At 29.5% G+C, this 20,460-nt stretch overlaps 2 protein-coding genes and 1 long non-coding RNA gene across 3 annotated transcripts; 1 reads left to right on the top strand and 2 right to left on the bottom strand.

The window, feature by feature from the left end:
- Nucleotides 1-266: 266 nt before the first annotated feature.
- LOC126664763 (uncharacterized) lies at nt 267-1,148 on the bottom strand. The gene is made up of 2 exons (XR_007637463.2): nt 684-1,148; nt 267-580 (listed from the first exon to the last, which is right to left on the bottom strand). It is a non-coding gene; the product is annotated as an uncharacterized LOC126664763 (long non-coding RNA).
- A 7,344-nt stretch (nt 1,149-8,492) lies between these two features.
- Nucleotides 8,493-9,444, top strand: LOC126677609 (glycine-rich protein 2-like). Its single transcript, XM_050372309.2, has one exon. It carries the CDS (start codon nt 8,730-8,732, stop codon nt 9,309-9,311), a length of 582 nt encoding a protein of 193 aa, XP_050228266.1. The 5' UTR covers nt 8,493-8,729; the 3' UTR covers nt 9,312-9,444.
- A 5,977-nt stretch (nt 9,445-15,421) lies between these two features.
- On the bottom strand, nt 15,422-20,045 carry LOC126677593 (auxin transporter-like protein 3). Its single transcript, XM_050372285.2, has 8 exons — nt 19,766-20,045; nt 19,492-19,677; nt 19,002-19,114; nt 18,691-18,874; nt 17,745-17,842; nt 16,843-17,050; nt 16,493-16,750; nt 15,422-15,869 (listed from the first exon to the last, which is right to left on the bottom strand). The coding sequence occupies exons 1-8, from the start codon at nt 19,919-19,921 to the stop codon at nt 15,675-15,677; spliced, it is 1,398 nt and encodes a 465-aa protein (XP_050228242.1). The 5' UTR covers nt 19,922-20,045; the 3' UTR covers nt 15,422-15,674.
- Between the last annotated feature and the right edge of the window lie 415 nt (nt 20,046-20,460).

Genomic DNA, 20,460 nt, shown 5'->3' with positions numbered 1-20,460 from the left:
TTATTGTTGTTTTTCTTTTATATAAATGTAATTGAAAATAATCTAAATTTTTATCAAAAGAACTTTCATTCTCTAAATAAATTGAGATGAATAAGAATGCAGTAATTGATACAGTGACGGATCTGTATTGGGTACAAGGGGGTCAGTGGACCCCCTGAAATCAAAAGAAAAATTGATACTAAGTGTTACTGACTTAGCACTACATTAGTAATTCTCTAAGGAATTAGCATGATTTTAGTATAGGTGGGCCATTAAACTTGTAAAAAGGGTAATCTACACAAATCCTCTAAAATAGTCTCTTTCTATTATTTTTACCTCATAAAATAAAAATGTGCGGAAATCACTCAAAAAAAAAGAACAATTTTCACAAATCCCCCAATATCCCAAATCAAGATAAATTTATAAGAAATAAGACCACTATACCCTTACACATGTCAACATTAGATCTACAAATTTCTACTCTCAATCTATTACTTCGCTTTGCCCCGACTACCAACTATTGCCACATTGTCTCCGGCCACCGACCACCGCTTGTACGGCGACAGTTACTTAACCACTTTCAATTTTTTCCAACAAAGAACTGCAAACAAAGCAAACAGAAACAATAAAATTTAGAAAAGAAACTGTTAATTCAATTTGAAGAAACAACTGCTAAAGATATTTAGAACGCATCTTTCCGGTACCGGCCATAGCAACAAACGTGTCTAGAAAGCTTGCGAGAAGAGATGCGGAGTTGAGAATTGAAATGGCGGAGGAATAAGTGAGGAAGAGACTGAGTTTCGACGAGTGCAGGCATGATCGGCGAAAACTTGAAAAGTACGATGCATAATATACGGTGGCGAAGGACCAGTTAGTGAATTTGAGAGGACAGCCATCATTTTTCTTTCTAGTGACGATTTGTTGGGGTTTTGGTTTTGAAGTTTGTGTAGGAGTGGGAGAGAAAATGGTTTGAAAAGCATGTGGTTGCTGTGTTGCGCGTGAATCAAAATTGAGTAGCAGTGGTAAGTGGTAGGTGGTAGGTTTAGTTTCTTGTGATTTAAAGAACTTTCCATGCTGTAATTGTTTAGTTAAATTATTATTATATCTTTAAATATAATGAATTTAATCAATTAAGAAAATTGACAAAAATGTAATCTTATTTTGATTAACAATTTTATAAAAAGACCTATAATTTGTAATTAAATTGTATTATCAATAAAGATCATTAGTTCGGTTTATATTTAGTTTACACTCGTTTATATTTGGTCATCATAATTTTACGCTTAATTTATTTTTAATAAATTTAATTGAGAAAATAACAAGAAAGCAAGAAAAAAGGCTTCACATTTCACACAATGCAATTTTAATAAAATTGTTTACTTTGTTACCAATTTTCTTTCTTAAATACCACTTTTTCTTATTTCTTTTCAACCACCACCACTTTGTTTCAAGCTTACATGTGTCCAATAAATTTGTTTGTCTTTCTAACCTAATAAGCGTCCATTACTGTTACAAAGCTATAAATAAACACAACTATTTTTTTCATATACCTTAATCATGGCTTCCTCCACTGTTATTTCTCCTTCTTCATCTTTTATCACTAAAAATGTAATTTAAAAATTGTTCTTATCTTGTTTCTTTTTCTATTATCCGTTTTAAGCTATAGGAGGATTGAATTATTTTATGGACTTTGCTTATTTGTAATAAAGATTGGACTTTTATTCAATTTGTTTGTGCACATAAGGATCTGTCTCTCTCTACTTATTCTTCATCTTCATTGTCGTTTTCTTCAGTACCCAAATGCAAGAAATCAATTTTCAAGAAAATTGTATCCGTTATGGCTCCTCACCAGTCAGAACGCACGCCCGACACCACTTGTTCGGTAAGCTTACTTTTAAGTCATATTTAGTTTAATTATACGGTTTGAATTGAAGAGTTTGTCTTTATTTTTAATGGGATTCTTTTGTTGGGTGGGATTTGCAGGTGAAGACTACAATGACAATGACTAAGAAAAATATATTCGTGCATATTTATTTTTATATGTTTTAATTTTGTAATCAATTAATTTTAAAATTATACTTATATAAATAATTAGTAAATTATGTAATGTTTATTGGTTAGCTTATTATTAAATTATACACACAACTCAAATTTATTAGAATTTCAATATTTTTGATACATTTTTGATACACAGTTTATACATGATAGATACATATTTGATACAACTCATTTTTTTTATATATTTCCTTTTTTAGTTTTATTACATTAATTATATTAACTGACTAATTCGATTGCTTCGTTTTTATATTGAGAAAAGCTTATAAACATATATATAATAATACTAATTAAAATGAATTTTTCTAGTGCTTATTGATTTCTAATCGACTATATTTAATTTTAATTTGAATATATTTTCAATACATCTTTAATACACAATTTATACATGATAGATACATATTTGACACATTAATTGAATTAACTGACTAATTCGATTGGTTCGTTTTTATATATAAAAAAACTTATAATTAGTATTATTATATTTATTGTTTTTTATATATATTTGATCGGTTTGTTTTCATGGTTTGACTAGAAGCCCAAGGTGGAAGAAAGGAAAAAAAGAGTATAAGAGCAAAATATTCGATAAATATTTGATACATCTCCGATATATATTTAATGCATCTCGGATACATACGTGATACATTTTCGATACATAATTTATACGTGATATTTATAAAAAAATATTAAACATGATACATAATTTGATTGGTTCGTTTTTAGGTTTTAAAAAGCTTATAAACATATATGTAATAATACTAATTAAAATGAAATAATTTATATTTATTGTTTTGTTTATATTCGATCGGTTTGATTTCATGGTTTGACCGGAAGCTTAAGGTGGAAGAAAGGAAAAAAATGAATAGAAATACAAAATATTTGATAAATATTTGGTACATCTCGGATACATATCTGATACATAATTTATACGTATTTAAAAAGACTATTGTCAAATTACGTTGAAAATTGAAAAATTATCAAACATATAATTTAATATATCGCCGATACATATATGATACATATTTAATACATTACTGATACATTTCTGATTTGTCAAGTTCTATAGTTTTAAGGATTGCCATCGTTGGAGTATTATTTATAGCGTGGATACATATCTGATATATTCAAATAAATCATCATCAAATTCTATAAAAAAATATATATATAAACATGATAGACACATTTTTTTAAATGTATTTAATAGATACATCGCTGATACATAATTTATACACGATAGATATATTTTTAAATGTATTTAAATAGATACATGATAGATACATTTTTACTAAATTTATACATTTTTATTAAATTTACACACTATATATTTTTTACATATATTTGTTTGATACATCATTGATACATAATTATTTATTATAGTTAATTAAACTTTCTAATTTTTGTAAATATTACTTTAAATAATTTTGTGGATTTTTTTATATTTATAAATATACAGGAATAATAAAATACGATATATAATCATAATATATTTTTAAAAGATAAATAAAAAACTGTCAATTTTATTTTTTTGGAGAATGTATCAATGATATCTCGGAGATGTATCAGAGATGTATCGGAGATGTATCAGATGATATTACAAAACTGTGTCTATAATTAGTTGATGCTTGCGTGCTATTGGCTGACGCTCTGACGCGCTGACGCGCTATGACGCGCGCTGACACCCTCTGACACGCCAATCACATGGGCTAGCTGTTTTTATTCCTTTTTATTAAGATAATGTCATGTTTGCCATGTGTCACCTTTTTAATGGAATGGTGTTTGTTGTAAACTTTTGTGCTTTTGTGGTAGGAATGATAAATAATGGAGTTAGGTGACAATGTATGAAATGTTAAGCCATTTTTGTGATATTCTCAATTTAATTTGCTATCTCTTTATTTTATAGTTTAAAAAAATATATTTAATCAACATAATGAAAATTACTTTCAAAATTACTATAGTTTATTTGTCACTCTATAAATTTATTTTTGATAGTGTAGATATTAAATAAATTAGGTTGATTTTTGATAGTGTAAATTGTAAATAAATTAGGTTCATATCCGATTTACATCAGGTTGTTTTTTGGTTTTATAAATACTCAAATATATTTCACTTAAAAAAGATATTCAATTTGTATATCTCACTAAATCTCAGAATTCTCTCTATATAAAATGTCATTTAAAATTGTAAATAATAGTCAGATAAATTTTATTAAAAATTGAATTAAGTTAGTTTAGTTGATAAAGGTTCACATCCGGTTCACATCAGGTTGATTTTCAGTTTTATAGACTGTCAAATATATTTCTCTTAAAAGACATATTCAATTTGTGATTACACTAAATTTCAAAATTCTCTCTATATAAAATGTCATTTAAAATTGTAAAGAGCAGAAAGACAAATTTTATTAAAAATTGAATAAATATAGTTCAATTGATATAGGTTCACATCTGGTTCACATCAGGTTGATTTTTGGTTTTATAGACTGTCAAATATATTTCACTTAAAAGAGATATTCAATTTGTGATTACATAAATACTCAAAATTTTCTATATAAAATGTCATTTAAAATTGTAAAGGCAGTAATACACATTTTATTAAAAATTGAATTAAAGTAGTTCAATTAATTAGGTTCACATCAGGTTGATTTTCGGTTTTATAGATTGTCAAATACATTTCACTTAAAAGAGATATTCAATTTGTATATTGCACTAAATCTTAAAATTCTCTATATATAAAATATCATTTAAGATAGTAAAAAACAGCAAGACAAATTTTATTAAAAATTAAATTAAAATAGTTCAATTGATATAAATCACATCCGGTTAACATCAGGTTGATTTTTGGTTTTATAAACCGTCAAATACATTTCACTTAAACTGAAATATTTGTAACATGTTTTGTTGAATTCACTATAAAATACATAAACATAAAAATTTGTTGCGAAAATTATAAATTATGCATACTTTCACTTTTATTATTTATTAATACAAAATGAAAATGCCAATAAGATTAAGACAAAATTCAAATACCAAAAACAAATAAACTTCCATTAAATAGTCAAAGTAGCTTAATATTTTTAATTTAAAAACAAGAAACAAAGACCTAACTACTGAAATTCTAAAAAAATTCCATTATTGAACCTAATATCATCATAATAATTATCTAAACCTTCTTAGAAGATTTAGATTCACTAGCAGTAGATGTAGGACCTTTCTTTGGCAAAAGAATTAGATTAATATTGGGCAAAACTCCTCCGCTAGAATTTTGCACGCTTTTTAACAATTTTCCCAATTCCTCCTCAATTCTAAGTGCTAACAGTAATATTGTCTCAGATTGATACCTAAACTTCATAATCACCCAAAAAAATTAAATAATTTACCTTGTAAAACTTTTATTTTGGCTTTTATAACAAATACGGTTGTTCAGTTCAAGAAAAGTCCGGGGGCTGTCCGGCTGAATATTGTTTTCAACGGCAACAGATCTGTCATAAAAAACACCTCAGCACCTCCGTTTCTTCTTCGCCGTGTCTTTCTTCCATAGTAGCAGCATCGACTTTGCCATCCACGGCTCCGTCAATCTCTGAAATTATCTATAAAAGTTAAAGATCTCAGTGGCAATTTCAAAAAAATAAATTATTTGAGCAAGAGATCTTTTGAAGAAGAAAAGAACAATTCTGCGTCATTCACTAGTAAGTTGAACAGCTTGGTATGAAGTGGGTGGGTAGTTGGGGGTAAATTGGGTCTAAAATTATATTGAGGTAGGCCATGCAAACACTTTTCAAAAAATGAGAGATTTTTGCAAAAAAATAATTTATGAGTCACTAATATAAAGATTTTAAAATTTGGGTGATATGGTATAATTTTCTCTTGTAAAAACCAATGCAATAATATTTCTTCAAAATAATTAGTATATAATATATATAGATCTAACTTGTATAATTTTCAACAAATTATTAGCTGGCGGCAAATAAATTTATTTATAATATATTACAATAATAAGAGTCATGTAATTCATCCATATTTAGTATATCTAAATTAATTTTAATTGTTGTGACTTAAAAATTAATTATTTTTCAGTTCTCACCTTTATCATTTGCTTCTAATTTATTTATTTTAAGTTTTATTTGGTTTTATTACTTTTTTCACTTTTCATATTTTTTACTAAGTCCAAAAAATATCATCAGAAGCAACAAAACTATGTATTCTCTATTATTTTAATTAGTATTATTTATTTAGTTTTTACAATTAAATATACATTTTATTTCATTTGAAATTGAAAGAAGAATATTAAACTAGAGTAATAAATATTTTTTCTTATATTTATTTATATGATTTTTAGATTTAAAAACGATTTAAAAAAAAAGAAGGGTTATGATATTTATTACCTATATTATATGCCTAATTTGGACCCCCCCTGAAAAAATAGTCTGCGTCCGTCACTGAATTGATAAAAAAACACACATGTTCGGATTTAAAAAAAGGTTACGCCTTTAATTTATTGATAATTTCATTTTAAATTTTATAAAATTAAAACTATTTTATTTATAATTGTAAAGAGATTAGATGGGTTGGCGAGTCAACCTGTGACACAACACATTTATTTCGTGTCATAAATTGGTTGATACGTTTTCAACACGAACCCACTAAGTCTCAACTCGGATTCGCAAAATTTATGGGTTAGATGAATCGTATAATAACCCGTTTTGACACAATTACAAATGAACTCATGCAACGTTGAACTGCCTTAGTTCCGTCTCAATAGACGAAGGTTAAGCTTTGTTATGTTGTGTATATGCGCTCTTTTTTTATTAACCCGCCTGGTGCGCAGCTGTATGCCTGTGTAGGTGGTCCCCACGCGGAGAGCCCTTGGGGTTTTTCCGCTCGACCACATTTATATGACTTTTAATATGAATTTGGACATTTTAATTCCTCGATCTGCTAGCACTAGATCTGCTTCCACTGATGATGATTACACTTTTCCATTAATTGGACCTGCTTTCACTTGTTACTCTGTTGCTTCTTATAAATCTATTGGGTCAAGTTCATCAGTTTAGGCAACTAGATCAACATGTGTTTTCATGAGTCGAGGAATTACAATCTCTCTGAAAATGCAGCAAAACGTGTGAGATTAAGATTTTAGTGGCTGTAAACTTTATCCTAATGTTTGTGAGGCAACCATCAGACATTTTGTGAAGTTTTAACCGCCTTTATAGTTATTATAAATAGAAGATCATATTAACAATCACAATAGAGAGCCCTAAAGAAAATTGAAAAAACAGCTCCAATAGTATAAAACGCGCAAGACACTTATATCTTTTTATTTTTACACTTGTAAACAATTTACGAGTTTGAATTCAACTTACTCTTAGCATTTAATTTCAACTTCTTTGGCATAAATTTGAATACTTATTATAAGGTTAACCAATCTCACAAAACGCTTGTTCGAAGTCAAAATCACACACACACGATTGGATCTGCTTTCTGGCACACCCGCAATTCAATTATTAACTGATCAGTTTCTTCCTAAAAAAAAACTTAGCAATTCCATTTATTTTTAAGAAAAGGGTCATTTATGCCTCTAAGACTTGGCTCAGGATTAAATAAGCGTTCAACGTCTGAAAAGTTTTAGTTAATGCACCTAACGTTTTAAAAAATGAAAAAATAGGCCCCAATTTTGACGCATATATGAGACATTGAAGCTTTAGTTGCCAATTTTTTTTTTGGGAGGAGGGAGGGGGGGGGGGGGGGGGGGAAGGGGGTCTGATTGTTCATTTTTTATAATTTTAGAGGCATATTTAAACCTTTTCAGATGTTGAAGCTTATTTAATACTGGAGTCAAATTTTAAGGACATAAATGATCTTTTTTTCTATATTTTATATGACAATTTAAAAACAAAAATAACTTAGCTGTTTATATATATATATATATATATATATATATATATATATATATAAATAATATATTAGTGATATATTTGAATAATTAATATGTAACAATTTATTTTATATGGTAAATATTTTAAAATATTTTTTATATGTTTCTTGTTAATAAGTTAACTTTAACCATTAAAAATTTCTGTAAAAATTGCAACTATAAAATTAAAAAAAATATGTTTTTGTTAAAATAGTAAACATTCATATAGATCTGTTGAACATATGTCAATTATGTCTTTTAACTTTTCAAAAGTTTTTTTTTTAATTATTGAAAAATAAATAAAAGTAGGTGGATATAACAAAGTCCTAACATTTTTTAGCATTAACTATAAATTTGAATGATAATGGTAATAACAAAATTATTTATTCAGAAAAGAAACAGTTTATTTCCACTTTCATATCCATAAATAAACAAATTTAAGACTAGACGGGGCAGCTCAAATAGTAAGACTGTTTCACCTAAAATAGAAAGAGGAAAATACCGTTATTTTTTTAATCTTTATGCATGTCAGAATAAAGACTAAAACCATATTTGGCAGAGATCAGTCAAACATTCATCTGGATAAACCTTCAACCACATATGAGCCGTGCGATTAAAGATCAAAACCCATAATAATCGTCAGATCTCCGCTTGTTTGGTCCCCACGCTAACTAACTCATCATAAACTAAAAACTCTGAACATCCAAATACTGACTGAACTCCTCAACGAAACCTCACTGCTGCTGCTGTCACTCAACATCTTCTAGATTCTTCTAGAAGCTTCCCCCATGGCAGAAGGAAAGAGATCCATGGGTACCGTGAAATGGTTCAGTGCGCAGAAAGGTTTCGGTTTCATATCGCCGGAAGACGGCGAGGAGGATTTGTTTGTTCACCAAACATCCATTCAATCCGAAGGCTTCAGAACACTATCCGAAGGCCAGCGCGTTGAGTTCTCCGTTGATTTCGCAGACGACGGCCGCTTTAAGGCCGTAGACGTCATCCCTAGATATCTCCGGGGTGGCCGTCGAGGCGGGGCCCGTGGTAGGGGGAGTGGAAGAGGATATAGTAGTGGTCGTGGTGACGGTGGTGGTTATGGTAGAGGAGGAGGAGGAAGGGGAGGCCGATCAGGAGGTGACGGGGTTCGTGATGGTGAAACATCCGGAGGAAGTGGTGGTGGCGCGTGTTACAATTGTGGAAGATTCGGTCATTTAGCGAGAGATTGTTATCAAGGTGGAGGCGGCCGAGGGGATGGAGGTAGAAGATATGGTCGTGGTGGAGGCGGTGGCACCGGGAGAGGTGGCGGGGCGTGTTATAACTGTGGAGAGGAAGGGCATTTCGCAAGAGATTGCAGTAATACTGATCAAAACTGAGATAACTGGGTGATTTTCATCAATTAATTAATATTCTTTATCGATTTGATGCATTTTTCAAGGTTTGTGAATGTTTTTCTTTTACAAGAGATGGAAGTAACAGATTTACTGCCTGTTTCTTCCTTTTTTTATTTTATTTTGGGTAATTATAATTTTATTTCCTCGGGTTATTTTTGTTTGAACATATTAATCCCACTTTACATGTTCTATGTGAAAAATTGATGTGTTTGTCAATAAAATAATATGCTTTAATTAGTGTATATAGAGCTGCTTGGTATTTGCAAAATTATAAATTGCATTGGTAATTGTCAGAATATAGGCACATTACTTGAGCGTCTAGTTTCAAATAAATTCTAGTATAAAATTTGTTAATTAATAAATATAATTATGTGTTTTAAGTTTCATTGAATTATTTTATTTCATGAATTATTAAATGACTTACATTATTTTTTTTAGAGAGAAACGGAACTAAATAAAAGTTAAAAAGTAATATTATTACAAATTGAAAATAATAGCAAAGCTTTGCATGATTTCATGAAAATAATAGTAGTAAATTTTAATCCTGTTTATCTTTTGCAGTGTTGGTATAATTAGTTGTGGAATGGCAATAAACGTTTACATAAATAAAGTATATCTGTTTTTGAATGGAAAAATATGAATCAAGTGGGGTGGCTAGTGCTGTTTTGATAAATCTTATCCAAGTCTACGAAAGGTCAGAAATTGGATGGGATTGAAGTCACCACTTAGTAGAGGTGGCAAATGGGTGTTCTTGGGCGGGTTTGGGTGGGTTTCTTTGGGTTTGGGCATTTTTGGGTTGGGTAATTTTGGGTCACAATATTTTTGGGCAGTTTTGGGTTGGGTAATTTTGGGTTGGGTTGGGTCATGAAAACCCAAAATTACCCAAAATATAAAGTGAAATACTTGAAATCTATATTTGAGATAAAAAGTTCAAAATAAAAAATACCAAATTAAATTTTTTTCAAAGAAATTACTTTTCAAAATATTAATTTTCAGAAACAAATATTTTCCGGGAAAAAAATAATTCTCCCGAAAAAATAATTTTCTGGAAAAAATTAATTTTCCGGGAAAAAAATAAATTTTTCGAAAAAAATAAATTTTCCGAAAAAAAATAAATTTCTGGAAAAAAATAAATTTCTGAAAAAAAATAAATTTTTCGAAAAAAAAATAATTTTCTGGAAAAAAAATAAATTTCTGAAAAAAAATAAATTTTTCTAAAAAAATAATTTTCTGGAAAAAAATAAATTTTCCGAAAAAAAAATAAATTTCTGGAAAAAAATAAATTTCTGAAAAAAAAATAATTTTCTGGAAAACAAATAAATTTCTGAAAAAAATAAATTTTTCTAAAAAAATAATTTTCTGGAAAAAAATAAATTTTCCAAAAAAAAAATAAATTTCTGGAAAAAAATAAATTTCTGAAAAAAAAAAATTTTCTGGAAAAAAACAATTCCGGAAAAAGAAATTTCTGGAAAAAATTATTTTGAAAAATAAATTATACAACTTATAAATATTATTTTAAAAACTCAAATACTCTTCATATTAAAATTTGTTTGGACTTAATTTCACCCATTGGGTCATTCTTATAAACCCATTTTAGCCCAAAAAATTTTGAGCTAAAATGGGTTGGGTCAAAAATTACCCAAACTTTTTTTGGGTGCAAATGGGTTGTATTTCTTTGGGCGGGTTGGGTTGGGTGCTTGGGTTAGGCATCTATTTGCCACCTCTACCACTTAGGCTTGATCATCCATTCCCTCAAGCCCCTTATCCGGTCCTTTTCGGGCTACATCATCTAATCACTCTTTTATGGTCCACATTCTTCTTTTCTTCCCTTATTTGATCAATTTCTGGCTACTCATGATAGGAAATGAATGGATTGTGATTATCTCTAAAAGAAGGGGTTGTGATCATTCGCAAAGTTATTAGTCGGAGATGAGAAGGCTAACCGATCGAGTTAAAATGCTGAAACGAAAAATTGAGAAATTATATGTTTTATTAAAATAGGTTATAAATTAGAGTATTGGAGTTCTAGAATCGTCTTTAGAAACATAACCAAAATATCAAAACGTAAGATTTAATAAATTTTAGCGCATTTATAATGTTCCAGCATGCATTTTCTAGAATTAGTCTGTACTTTTCAGTAGATAGAATAAAACATGCATGGCTGCTATAGTCTATTGAGTTCACTTAAGTTAATGTGGATCAGTACAATCTTTGAGTTTTAAACTAGTCTAGTACATAATTGATTCAATTATGAAATCACGAATAGTCATTGGTTGTATCCAACAATAGATCCTTTAGATTTAACGTCAACATGCTCCAACCTTATATCGTTGGCGAGGAACAATTTTAAAACTACACGAGCAGTTACGCAAACTTTACAATGTCACAAATTAAGAATCTCAGGATTCCAATGCAAAGCAGGCACCGCAGTTTATGCAGTACCTGAGAAGATATAAAAATGATTTGTTTTTTCCTATTCTCCTGTCAGTGCTGTGTTTAGAATAGCTTTTAAGAGAAAGTGTAATGTTGCCATTTTCTTAAGCTGGAATTATTGCTTTACAATAGAAGAAGAGATAACAGGACTATTAGCTGAGTAGCCCACTGGACCTTCCGTATTGTGCAAGGCTAAGGAGTAGAAGTTGGATTGGCTACAACCTCATCCTAAGTTTACATGTTAGTGAGTAGCAGGACGGTAGATAAGTTACTCGATAATCGAGATCGAATTTAAAAATTTAAAGCCGACTTGAAAAATTCAAATTGAACTCGAGCTATTCAAATTTAATCTCGAGCCAAGCTCGAATAACACATGAAAAAACTCATGAATCCAAACGAGTTTCTTAACCACAATTATATTATTAAACCTTTATAACTTTAAATTTAGATTGACATCATCTTAATAGATTGTATATCATATCTTAAGATGGAAAATATATCACTTATGATAATTTTCTAATGATTAGTTTTTTAATGAACTCTGACTAATTGGGATCTAGTTCGTGTAATTGAAAATCAATTGAACTGAAGCTTCTATTAGCATAATTTGAGATCGGCTCATGCTCGTTCGTTTATTCCCCTAACAACTGGAACTCATGACTCATTGAGCTTAGTGGGTAGTGTAGGGGTGAACTTAGTGGCTACCTAAAAATATTCTTACAGAAATCTCCAACTGGAGTCTAATCAGTGTTGAGCATCAACCCCATCCATTCTTTTTCTGTTATTATCCTTTTCAGACAGAAGCCAGAAAGTGGCAAGACTTTGGCAAGTTGGAGGTTCTTACAAAAAATTGCTAGGCTCACCATTTAAGTTGTAAAATATGTCCAGCTAGAAACCATTTAATTGTTTCCTAAACCTGTCAGTCGAAAAGCAAATTATGGTAGCAGAAGAATTCCACCATGTGTGTCTGTGTCAGTGTCAGATGACATTGCACTGGATTGCTAAGAAATGGGGATCAGAATTCAGGACCCACACACGTCTACAATATTATCCGCATATTATTGACTTGGTTTTGGACGGCTCTGATCAAGATTTGATGCTCTGTTTCCATACAATTACAAGAAGATGAATACAACACACAGTGCTTGTCTCTAGGTTCTGGTGTTTTGCCTCATTGTTGATTGTTTGCTTCTCTATTTTGTTCAAACATCCGAATTATATGTCGAAGCTGCCAAATGTCTATTCTTTACAACAAAAATGCATCTTACTTCTCTTTGTTTGCTACCATTACATTTTCAAGTCTAATTAGGGAGAATTCGGTAAATTTGTTGTTTAAATTATAGCTGACTGATAAATATATTAATTAAACTTATGTTTCTAAGGCGAAAACATTACTAAGCTATACATTTTTACATAATAGTTATTAATTATCATTCAATTTATTACATTTTAGTTTAGAATTTTCATTTTTATATCAACAAAGTTATCCAGAAATTATTGTTTTGATGAATAAAATTACTATAATAATTTCTCATTGATATAAAAATAAAAGTTTAATTATTCATTTATAATGGGATTTCCATATTGGATTGAGGCAAATCTCTAAGAAAAGATCGCTTGCACAAATATCACTAACAATATAATTTTTTGTTTATGTGCAAATTTTTGAACATCAAAACTGAGCGAGTAGAAAGATAGTAAAATTTTTAACGTTATCGTATAACTTTCACAACTAGTGATGGAATCATAAAATGAACAAAGAAATTGTGAGAATCATAAAACTAATTTCTTTTATTGGTCGACCAAAAATAAAAATGTTACTAATATTTTACTTCATTTTCCAATGAAGAAGAAAGAAAAATGATTGAAACATTCCATGAAAATGACGAGACAGTCTTTGTCTTGGAAAGTTGTTAGAAAATTGTTAAAGGTCCCGCTTATAGGAACTCATCATGTGTACTATCCCCACTTTATGCCTTCACCATTTCCTTATAAGTCAAATGATTTTCCCCAAGTTAAAATCCATTCATGAAATTATACTCTATATGCTTTTAAATTTTTTGTTTGGAAAAATAATATTTTTTCTAAAAGTATTGATTACAATATCAATGGTCTAGTAAAAATCTACCAATAACTAGCAAAAGTGAATTTTTATAAGTAAATAAAAAAATTTGCATATTTTTGTAAAAATAAAAAGAAAAGAAATGTACTTTTGCAAACAATTCGACAAAAAATTATTTTTGTAAAAAGTCCAATACTTTTCTTGCTCAATAAAACAGAGCTGGAAATTTTGATTAAAATAATTTTATCATTATTTTGAAAAAGATCACATTAAAGGGGAAAAAATCATATATTTTAGTATGTATTTTATGCTTCAAACCTTCTTAAGAAAGAGTGTTACTTTTTGCAATTGAGCTACGGAACAAACATATTACCTTAATTATTAATTATTATGGGATAAAATTTGACTGCTTCAAAGTTCAAACAATCACTAAATTAATTGACAAGTTTTACAGACAATTTTGCATTTGTTTTTAACAATTGTGTACAAATAGATGACACCAAATTTTGCATACTTCCAATTAGATAGGTCAAAAGGACCCTTAGCAAAAGTGAAAAATATCTACCATATTCAAGTGATAGATGAAGAACACCAAATGCAAATTGGGCACTTGACAATGGCTACCATAACTCCTTAATAGTTGTCAATTTGGTCCTTTTCTCCTTATTGCTAGGGATGTAAATTTGTTTCTAACTCAATTGAATTACAGTTTTATATTTTAAAAATTTAACCCAACTAAATTTATAAAAAAAATTAAATCAAACCATTTTGTTTGGCCTATAATAAATTAAACTTATGTAATTCTTTTATGTATACAACTGTACCAATTTTTTTTATATATTTTTATTGTATCAAACTGAGTTTGTTGATTTAATTTGATTTTCACTCCTACTAGCAGCAGCCTTGCCCTTACAGTGGTACGTGCAGCTTTTTTTTTTTTTGGTAAGCCCATCCGGTTTTCAAGGCTTCGCCCTGACTAATCCGGATCCGACCCGTGTCGCGCACCTGGCATGGTGGGGGAGTCTTCCAGTGGGAATTTTCTGCATTCACAAGGACTCGAACCCGAGACCTTGCTTAAGCGATACCAAGCCGCTTACCACTTGGACCAACTCCCATTGGTGGTACGTGCAGCTTTTTGACACTCAATAAGAAGCAGAACAAGTGAAAGCCAACCTAACACAATGTGTGTAAAAGCTATTCTAAAGTCCCTTTAATTCCTTGTGGAGTGTGGACCTTTCTCAACTATCCAAATCTTCATGACCATCTCATCTTGATCTTGACTTGAACATGACTGATATAAGCAATACTTTTACCTAACATATTCTGATTATGATAACGCTTCTTGTTGTATGTTTAATTTATACTTGTTAATTAATAATAATACCTTCGAGACCCCGGAAAAATCTCAATTATATGCAGCGATAGATATAATTATTATTTTTTGCCGATGTATGTAAAAATTAAAACCATATTTAGTTTATCGTAATAAAATTTATTCATTTATATTATAGTCATATATGTGATAACATTATCTTATATTTTATTACGATGAATCAAATTTAACTTAACAGTATTCCGTCGTAATAAAAAGAGTATATTCCACAAAAAAGAAAACAAGGAATGCCTTCTCAATTAAAAAGATTAATCAACACACAAAGTTACAAGTTTACAACTATAGGTCTGTATAATGGGGGGTGGCCAAGATTGCCATCACACCTTTTTGACAACCCTCAACAATAAAACTCTTGCAAGAAAGAAAAAAAAAGTTACAAATGCCAATCTCTTTACACACTTTGTTCTTAAGTATCATAAAATTATTAAAACTTGTTGTCCTTTGATCAGTAAGTTGGTCAAGCCTTGTGAGGAGGACATTGATAGCATTTAGTGAATACACCAAATGAAGCAATTTGATGTATGAAATTGAGCATACTTGCCCATCCTCCAAACCCAAATCCTACAATAAATACCCATACTACTACAAATATGTTCACACAAAATATTCCAACCCATCCTCCTAAAATTGATGGTGGCCTCTCTACTGCATTCTGTTCAAATCCAAATATGAAAAAATCAAATCAAATTAGTATTTTAAATATTGATTTTTTATGTTGTACGGAAATTTTTTTGCATCCATATCTCAGATTTCTTTTTTCTTTTTAAATTCGGAAATAACTCTGAATTGTGGAAATTCAATATTTATAATTTATTCTTAAAAACGCAGACCAAACTGTAAATTTTATTGCACTTTACAATTTTAACACAAACTTTGAAAATTGACAATTTAAAGCACGAACTGTCAGATTTTTAAAATTCAGAACACTATTTGATGAAAAATAATGACTTGTTGGCCATAAACAGTAAATATTATAGTGTACAAATTGAAAAGGTATCAGAAAATTGTTTGATGCTTTAAATTGCAAAATATTAGTAGTTTGTGTTTTAAATTGGCCAAGTTGTAAGTTCGTATTAAGATTATAAAACACACTTTATGATTTCTTTTTTTCAATTAATCCTAATAAATATCGTTTTGTTTGTATCATGTTTCCGCATTTCCTATTAAAAAAATTCGTTTTCGTGCTACATAGGTGATTTTAAGCTTCTAAATACAATTAATGAATTCTCTCAAAAACAAAAAACATAAATAATGAACAAATATAAGATGACTAACCTCTCTTGCTGATGCAGAAGAAAAAGTAATCATGTGAGCTAATGAAGGAATTATGTAGACAGTGAAGCTGACAAGAAGAGATCCAACCGTTGAATTGATAGGGCCAAAGAATGGGAAAATAATAGCCAAAAACCATATTGGTATCACCACAGGCAGTCTAACCAATGCCCTTTTGAACAAACTCTTAGTCTCATGAACCCTAATGAATTTCTCCCAAACAAAGTATAAAGGTGTGCATGCAAATCCAAAGGTAATAAACTGCACCCACATACATAGAAGAGTAAAATAATTAATAATTACCCTTTTGTGAAAATTAATATTAATTAATTAGTACTAGTTAATTAATTAACCTGGTGAATGAGCATAAGTATGACAGCGACATCTCTATATCTGGTCTTTGGAAGCAAAGAGAAAGCATTTGAATGAGTGAGTAACAAGTCACCAAATGCCCAATAAACAGCAGAAGCTGATGGTAGTGTTAGGGTTAACACATATAATGTTGCCAACAAGTATATTAGCTTGAATTTCTGTGGCTTCCACATCGCATGCATTATTTCCCTGCAATTAGTGAAGGATTTTTAATGATTACTACAAATCTAACTAAACAAACAACCAAATCCGATTAATTTGGTTCGGATTGAAGCATAAAGAAAATTCATTCGGTTTGATTTAGAAGATAAAATAATTTTATATATCCATAACTTTGACTCTTTTGATACATATATACTTAAAAGTTGGACAATTTAATTTGGCGAGTTGAAATAAAAATATCCAAATTTCAGTTTAATTAAAATTATTAAAAGAATTCTCTTTTCTAACAAGACTAATCTAGTAAATTCACGTTGGACAAGACACATTCTGGATATAATTCTCACAATTACAAAATTATTTTGTTAGTTTTAAAAATTATTTAATTTGGCTCGCTTGGATATGAAACATAGTGTAAACCTCTAATCTAGGCAATCGAAGTGGAGAGAATAAATAAATAGAAAGTTGATTGCCAGCTTCTAATGAAAAGCTGTTCCCTTAGTTGGTAACTCTTTCCATTAATTATGCTATTGATAAATGAACCTGAACGTGGTGCAAATTTTTATATTATCAAGTTTGAAATGAAACAATAATAATATTATAGAACTATATTATTAAAAGACGTTTCTTTATAATAAAACACATTGCATGTGCAAATTGTCACAATTCATAATATCATTTTCATATAATTAATTTATGATAATTATATATAGAGAGCGCTCACACTGTGACAGCATGCCCACCAAAGGTGTAAAGAATGTTGGTAGCCCCAGTAAAGTAGAGAACCATTTTGGTTGGACCAGAATGTTTTACTCCTTCAACCTTCAAACCAAACACAAAAAAGTTTAAGATAAATCAATAAATTAATAACTCCATAATACATGGATTATGGAAAGAAAATAATGCCAAAATTAGACTTTTAAGCTTTACAATGCTACATTAAAAATTCAAACAAATTATCAGATTCAGAAGAATTAGATTAAAGAACTTATAAACTACACTCATATAAGTCAAACTTTGTTTATTTTCATAATGGTTTAATCACCAAAAAGACCTCTACCTTTTTACCCCTTCTCACTTGCACTCTGACGTTGCAATTTTGTCTATATCACCCTAATTCACACCTTTCGTTTCCAATTGCACCTTAAAAATTGAATTGACCATTTTTCACTAGAAAAAAGCCAATTTGATCCTTCACTTTTTGTATAAAATGTCAATTTGATCCTTCAATTTTACTATATTAAATACTTTTCAGAAAATAAATTAAAAATGAAGGATCAAATTGACAATTTTTCTAGTGAAAAAAAGGTTAATTTAGTTTTTTAGGGTGTAATTGGAAACGAAAGGTGCGAATTAGGGTGATATAGACAAAATTGCAACGTCAAGGTGCAAGTGAAAAGGGGCTAAAAGGTCGGAGGGTTTTTGGCGATTAAGCCTTTGACAATTTACCTCACAATTCTTCAAAATAAATACTATATATATTTTAAAACCAGTAAAAAAACAATCATAAAGATATTAATACAAAGATGAGCGTAATTGGCTTTATTTTAGAGAGTTGTAAACTAAAATATTAAAATTGATCAAGTTTAATTTACATAAATTCGTCCTATAAATTTAAAAGCCGAGATAATCGTTTGCTTCAAATTAACAGATAAAGTAGGTAGATTTACCTGTCCATGAATTAGGGATGCAGTTGTAAGATACCATGCAGTATAAGTAGTCATAATTAGACCTAAAAATGACCAAATCCTGTAATTATGGAATGAAGGAATAAAGACTGTGGTAGCACAACATGCTCCAAAGATGTAGGTCCATGTTCTTTTGTCTAGATTGTCATTTATATAATAGATGTTGCTGCAAACAAATAAATTTTAATAATGAATATAGTTATTAGAATCAAATAATATAATTAAACAATAGTTTGTGTATTAAGCATTTTTTCTATAATGATTTAAGGATTCATTTGTCAGGAACTATATACCTTGCGCAAGCAATCAACTGAATTACAGATCCAAATAAAAGAAAGGTGCAATTGAAAAAGAGGCCTGCATTTCTCCAATGTTTACCCAGCAATCCATCAAGAACTTCGAACCACTACAAAATGTTTATTTATAAACAATCCGAATAAGAGAATTATATATATTTTTCAATTTAATTAGAAGTTGAATTGCATGAAAATTTGTCGAATCATACGTTTCAATGTCTTGTTTATCTCCTCAAAAAAATTGAAATTTGAAATTTACAATTTATTCACATGGAATAATTTATTTTTTGATAATTAGGGAGGGAAAGCGCTTGTGGGAGGAATTGAACCCACGATCTAGCATATTGAAATCCAGCACTTGTTCTATAGCTCTTTGGTTCATATGAAATAATATTGTTTCTTTGTTTTCTGTCTCAGCATGTTTATCGTTCCGGCGTTTCGGTGCTATATAGATTGAAAGTTTGTATGAAATAAAAAGGATAGATACCTGAATAACATGATTCCTGAAATCAACTTTTTCTCTTTCTTTTCTAGTCCTATACTCAACGTACAGAACACTAATAAGATAAGCAGTCCAACTTCCCATCAAACCATAGAAAAGTTGAAAAAGAATTCCAGATAACATTCCAAGTTGTGAAAATGAGTATGGCAATGTCAGAAGAACTTGCGCAACCTGCAAATTTCACATCAAAACATAATTAAGCTTTAATACATATGTTATAGTAACACTTAATTAGTGGTAATTAATAAGTATGAATTACCTGGTTAGAAGAACAACTAAACCAAGCATCATAAACTGAGCCACCATTCCAAAGAAACTGTGAAAATTTGGACTTAGTAGAACTTGAGTTGCCCTCTTCTCTCTCCATTTCTACATAATTCCCTGCTACAACAGTTTCAACTTTCTCTGAAGCCATGTTGACACTTGACTAAGAATTAATGGGAAAGGACTTATTTAGAGTGTATTTAAATAGATAAAATAAAGTGTTGATGTCTTTTTTTTTTTACTTTGCTTTGCTTTGTACAAGTTAGCCTTCTTTATTTCCTATTCTTCCTCTCATCTTTTATAAAGTAAATTTGAGCCACCTTTGAGCCGAACTAGACCGCGAATAAGAGGTCGGATCGATTCAATTCTTTTCTAAACATCATTTTTCAGTTTAATTTGAACCGAAATAATTATAAAAACTAAAAATCATTAAATCCGTCAAATTGTAAAATTGACTGACTCTTTTTTATTGGTTTAAGTGTGATCAATTTACTGATTTATTTAATTTATTAATTATAATTTTCTATAAGTATTTAAATTTGATATATGTAGATTTATTTTTAAAATGAATTGTATAAATTTTATATATTATGTGGATTATATGAATATTTTTATTTAACTGGTTGAATTGTAAACCGGCTACCGTAAAGGTTCATGGTTAGGTAAAAAACCAGTGAAGGGATGAAGGGG

Source organism: Mercurialis annua, linkage group LG1-X (genome assembly GCF_937616625.2).
Source record: "Mercurialis annua linkage group LG1-X, ddMerAnnu1.2, whole genome shotgun sequence".
In the NCBI taxonomy this organism is placed as follows: Eukaryota; Viridiplantae; Streptophyta; class Magnoliopsida; order Malpighiales; family Euphorbiaceae; genus Mercurialis; species Mercurialis annua.
Note: the sequence above shows the minus strand (reverse complement) of the source record. Positions and strands in the feature narration are given on the sequence as shown.

Bases quoted from the DNA above. Each gene is read 5' to 3' on its own strand.
- LOC126677609 (XM_050372309.2), top strand. From the start codon at position 8,730: ATGGCAGAAGGAAAGAGATCCATGGGTACCGTGAAATGGTTCAGTGCG.
- LOC126677593 (XM_050372285.2), bottom strand. From the start codon at position 19,921: ATGGCTTCAGAGAAAGTTGAAACTGTTGTAGCAGGGAATTATGTAGAA. The intron at 19,678-19,765 runs GTAATTCATACT...TGAAATTTGCAG, and splicing joins TTAGTTGTTCTTCTAACCAG to GTTGCGCAAGTTCTTCTGAC. The intron at 17,843-18,690 runs GTAAATCTACCT...TTTGGTTTGAAG, and splicing joins CATCCCTAATTCATGGACAG to GTTGAAGGAGTAAAACATTC.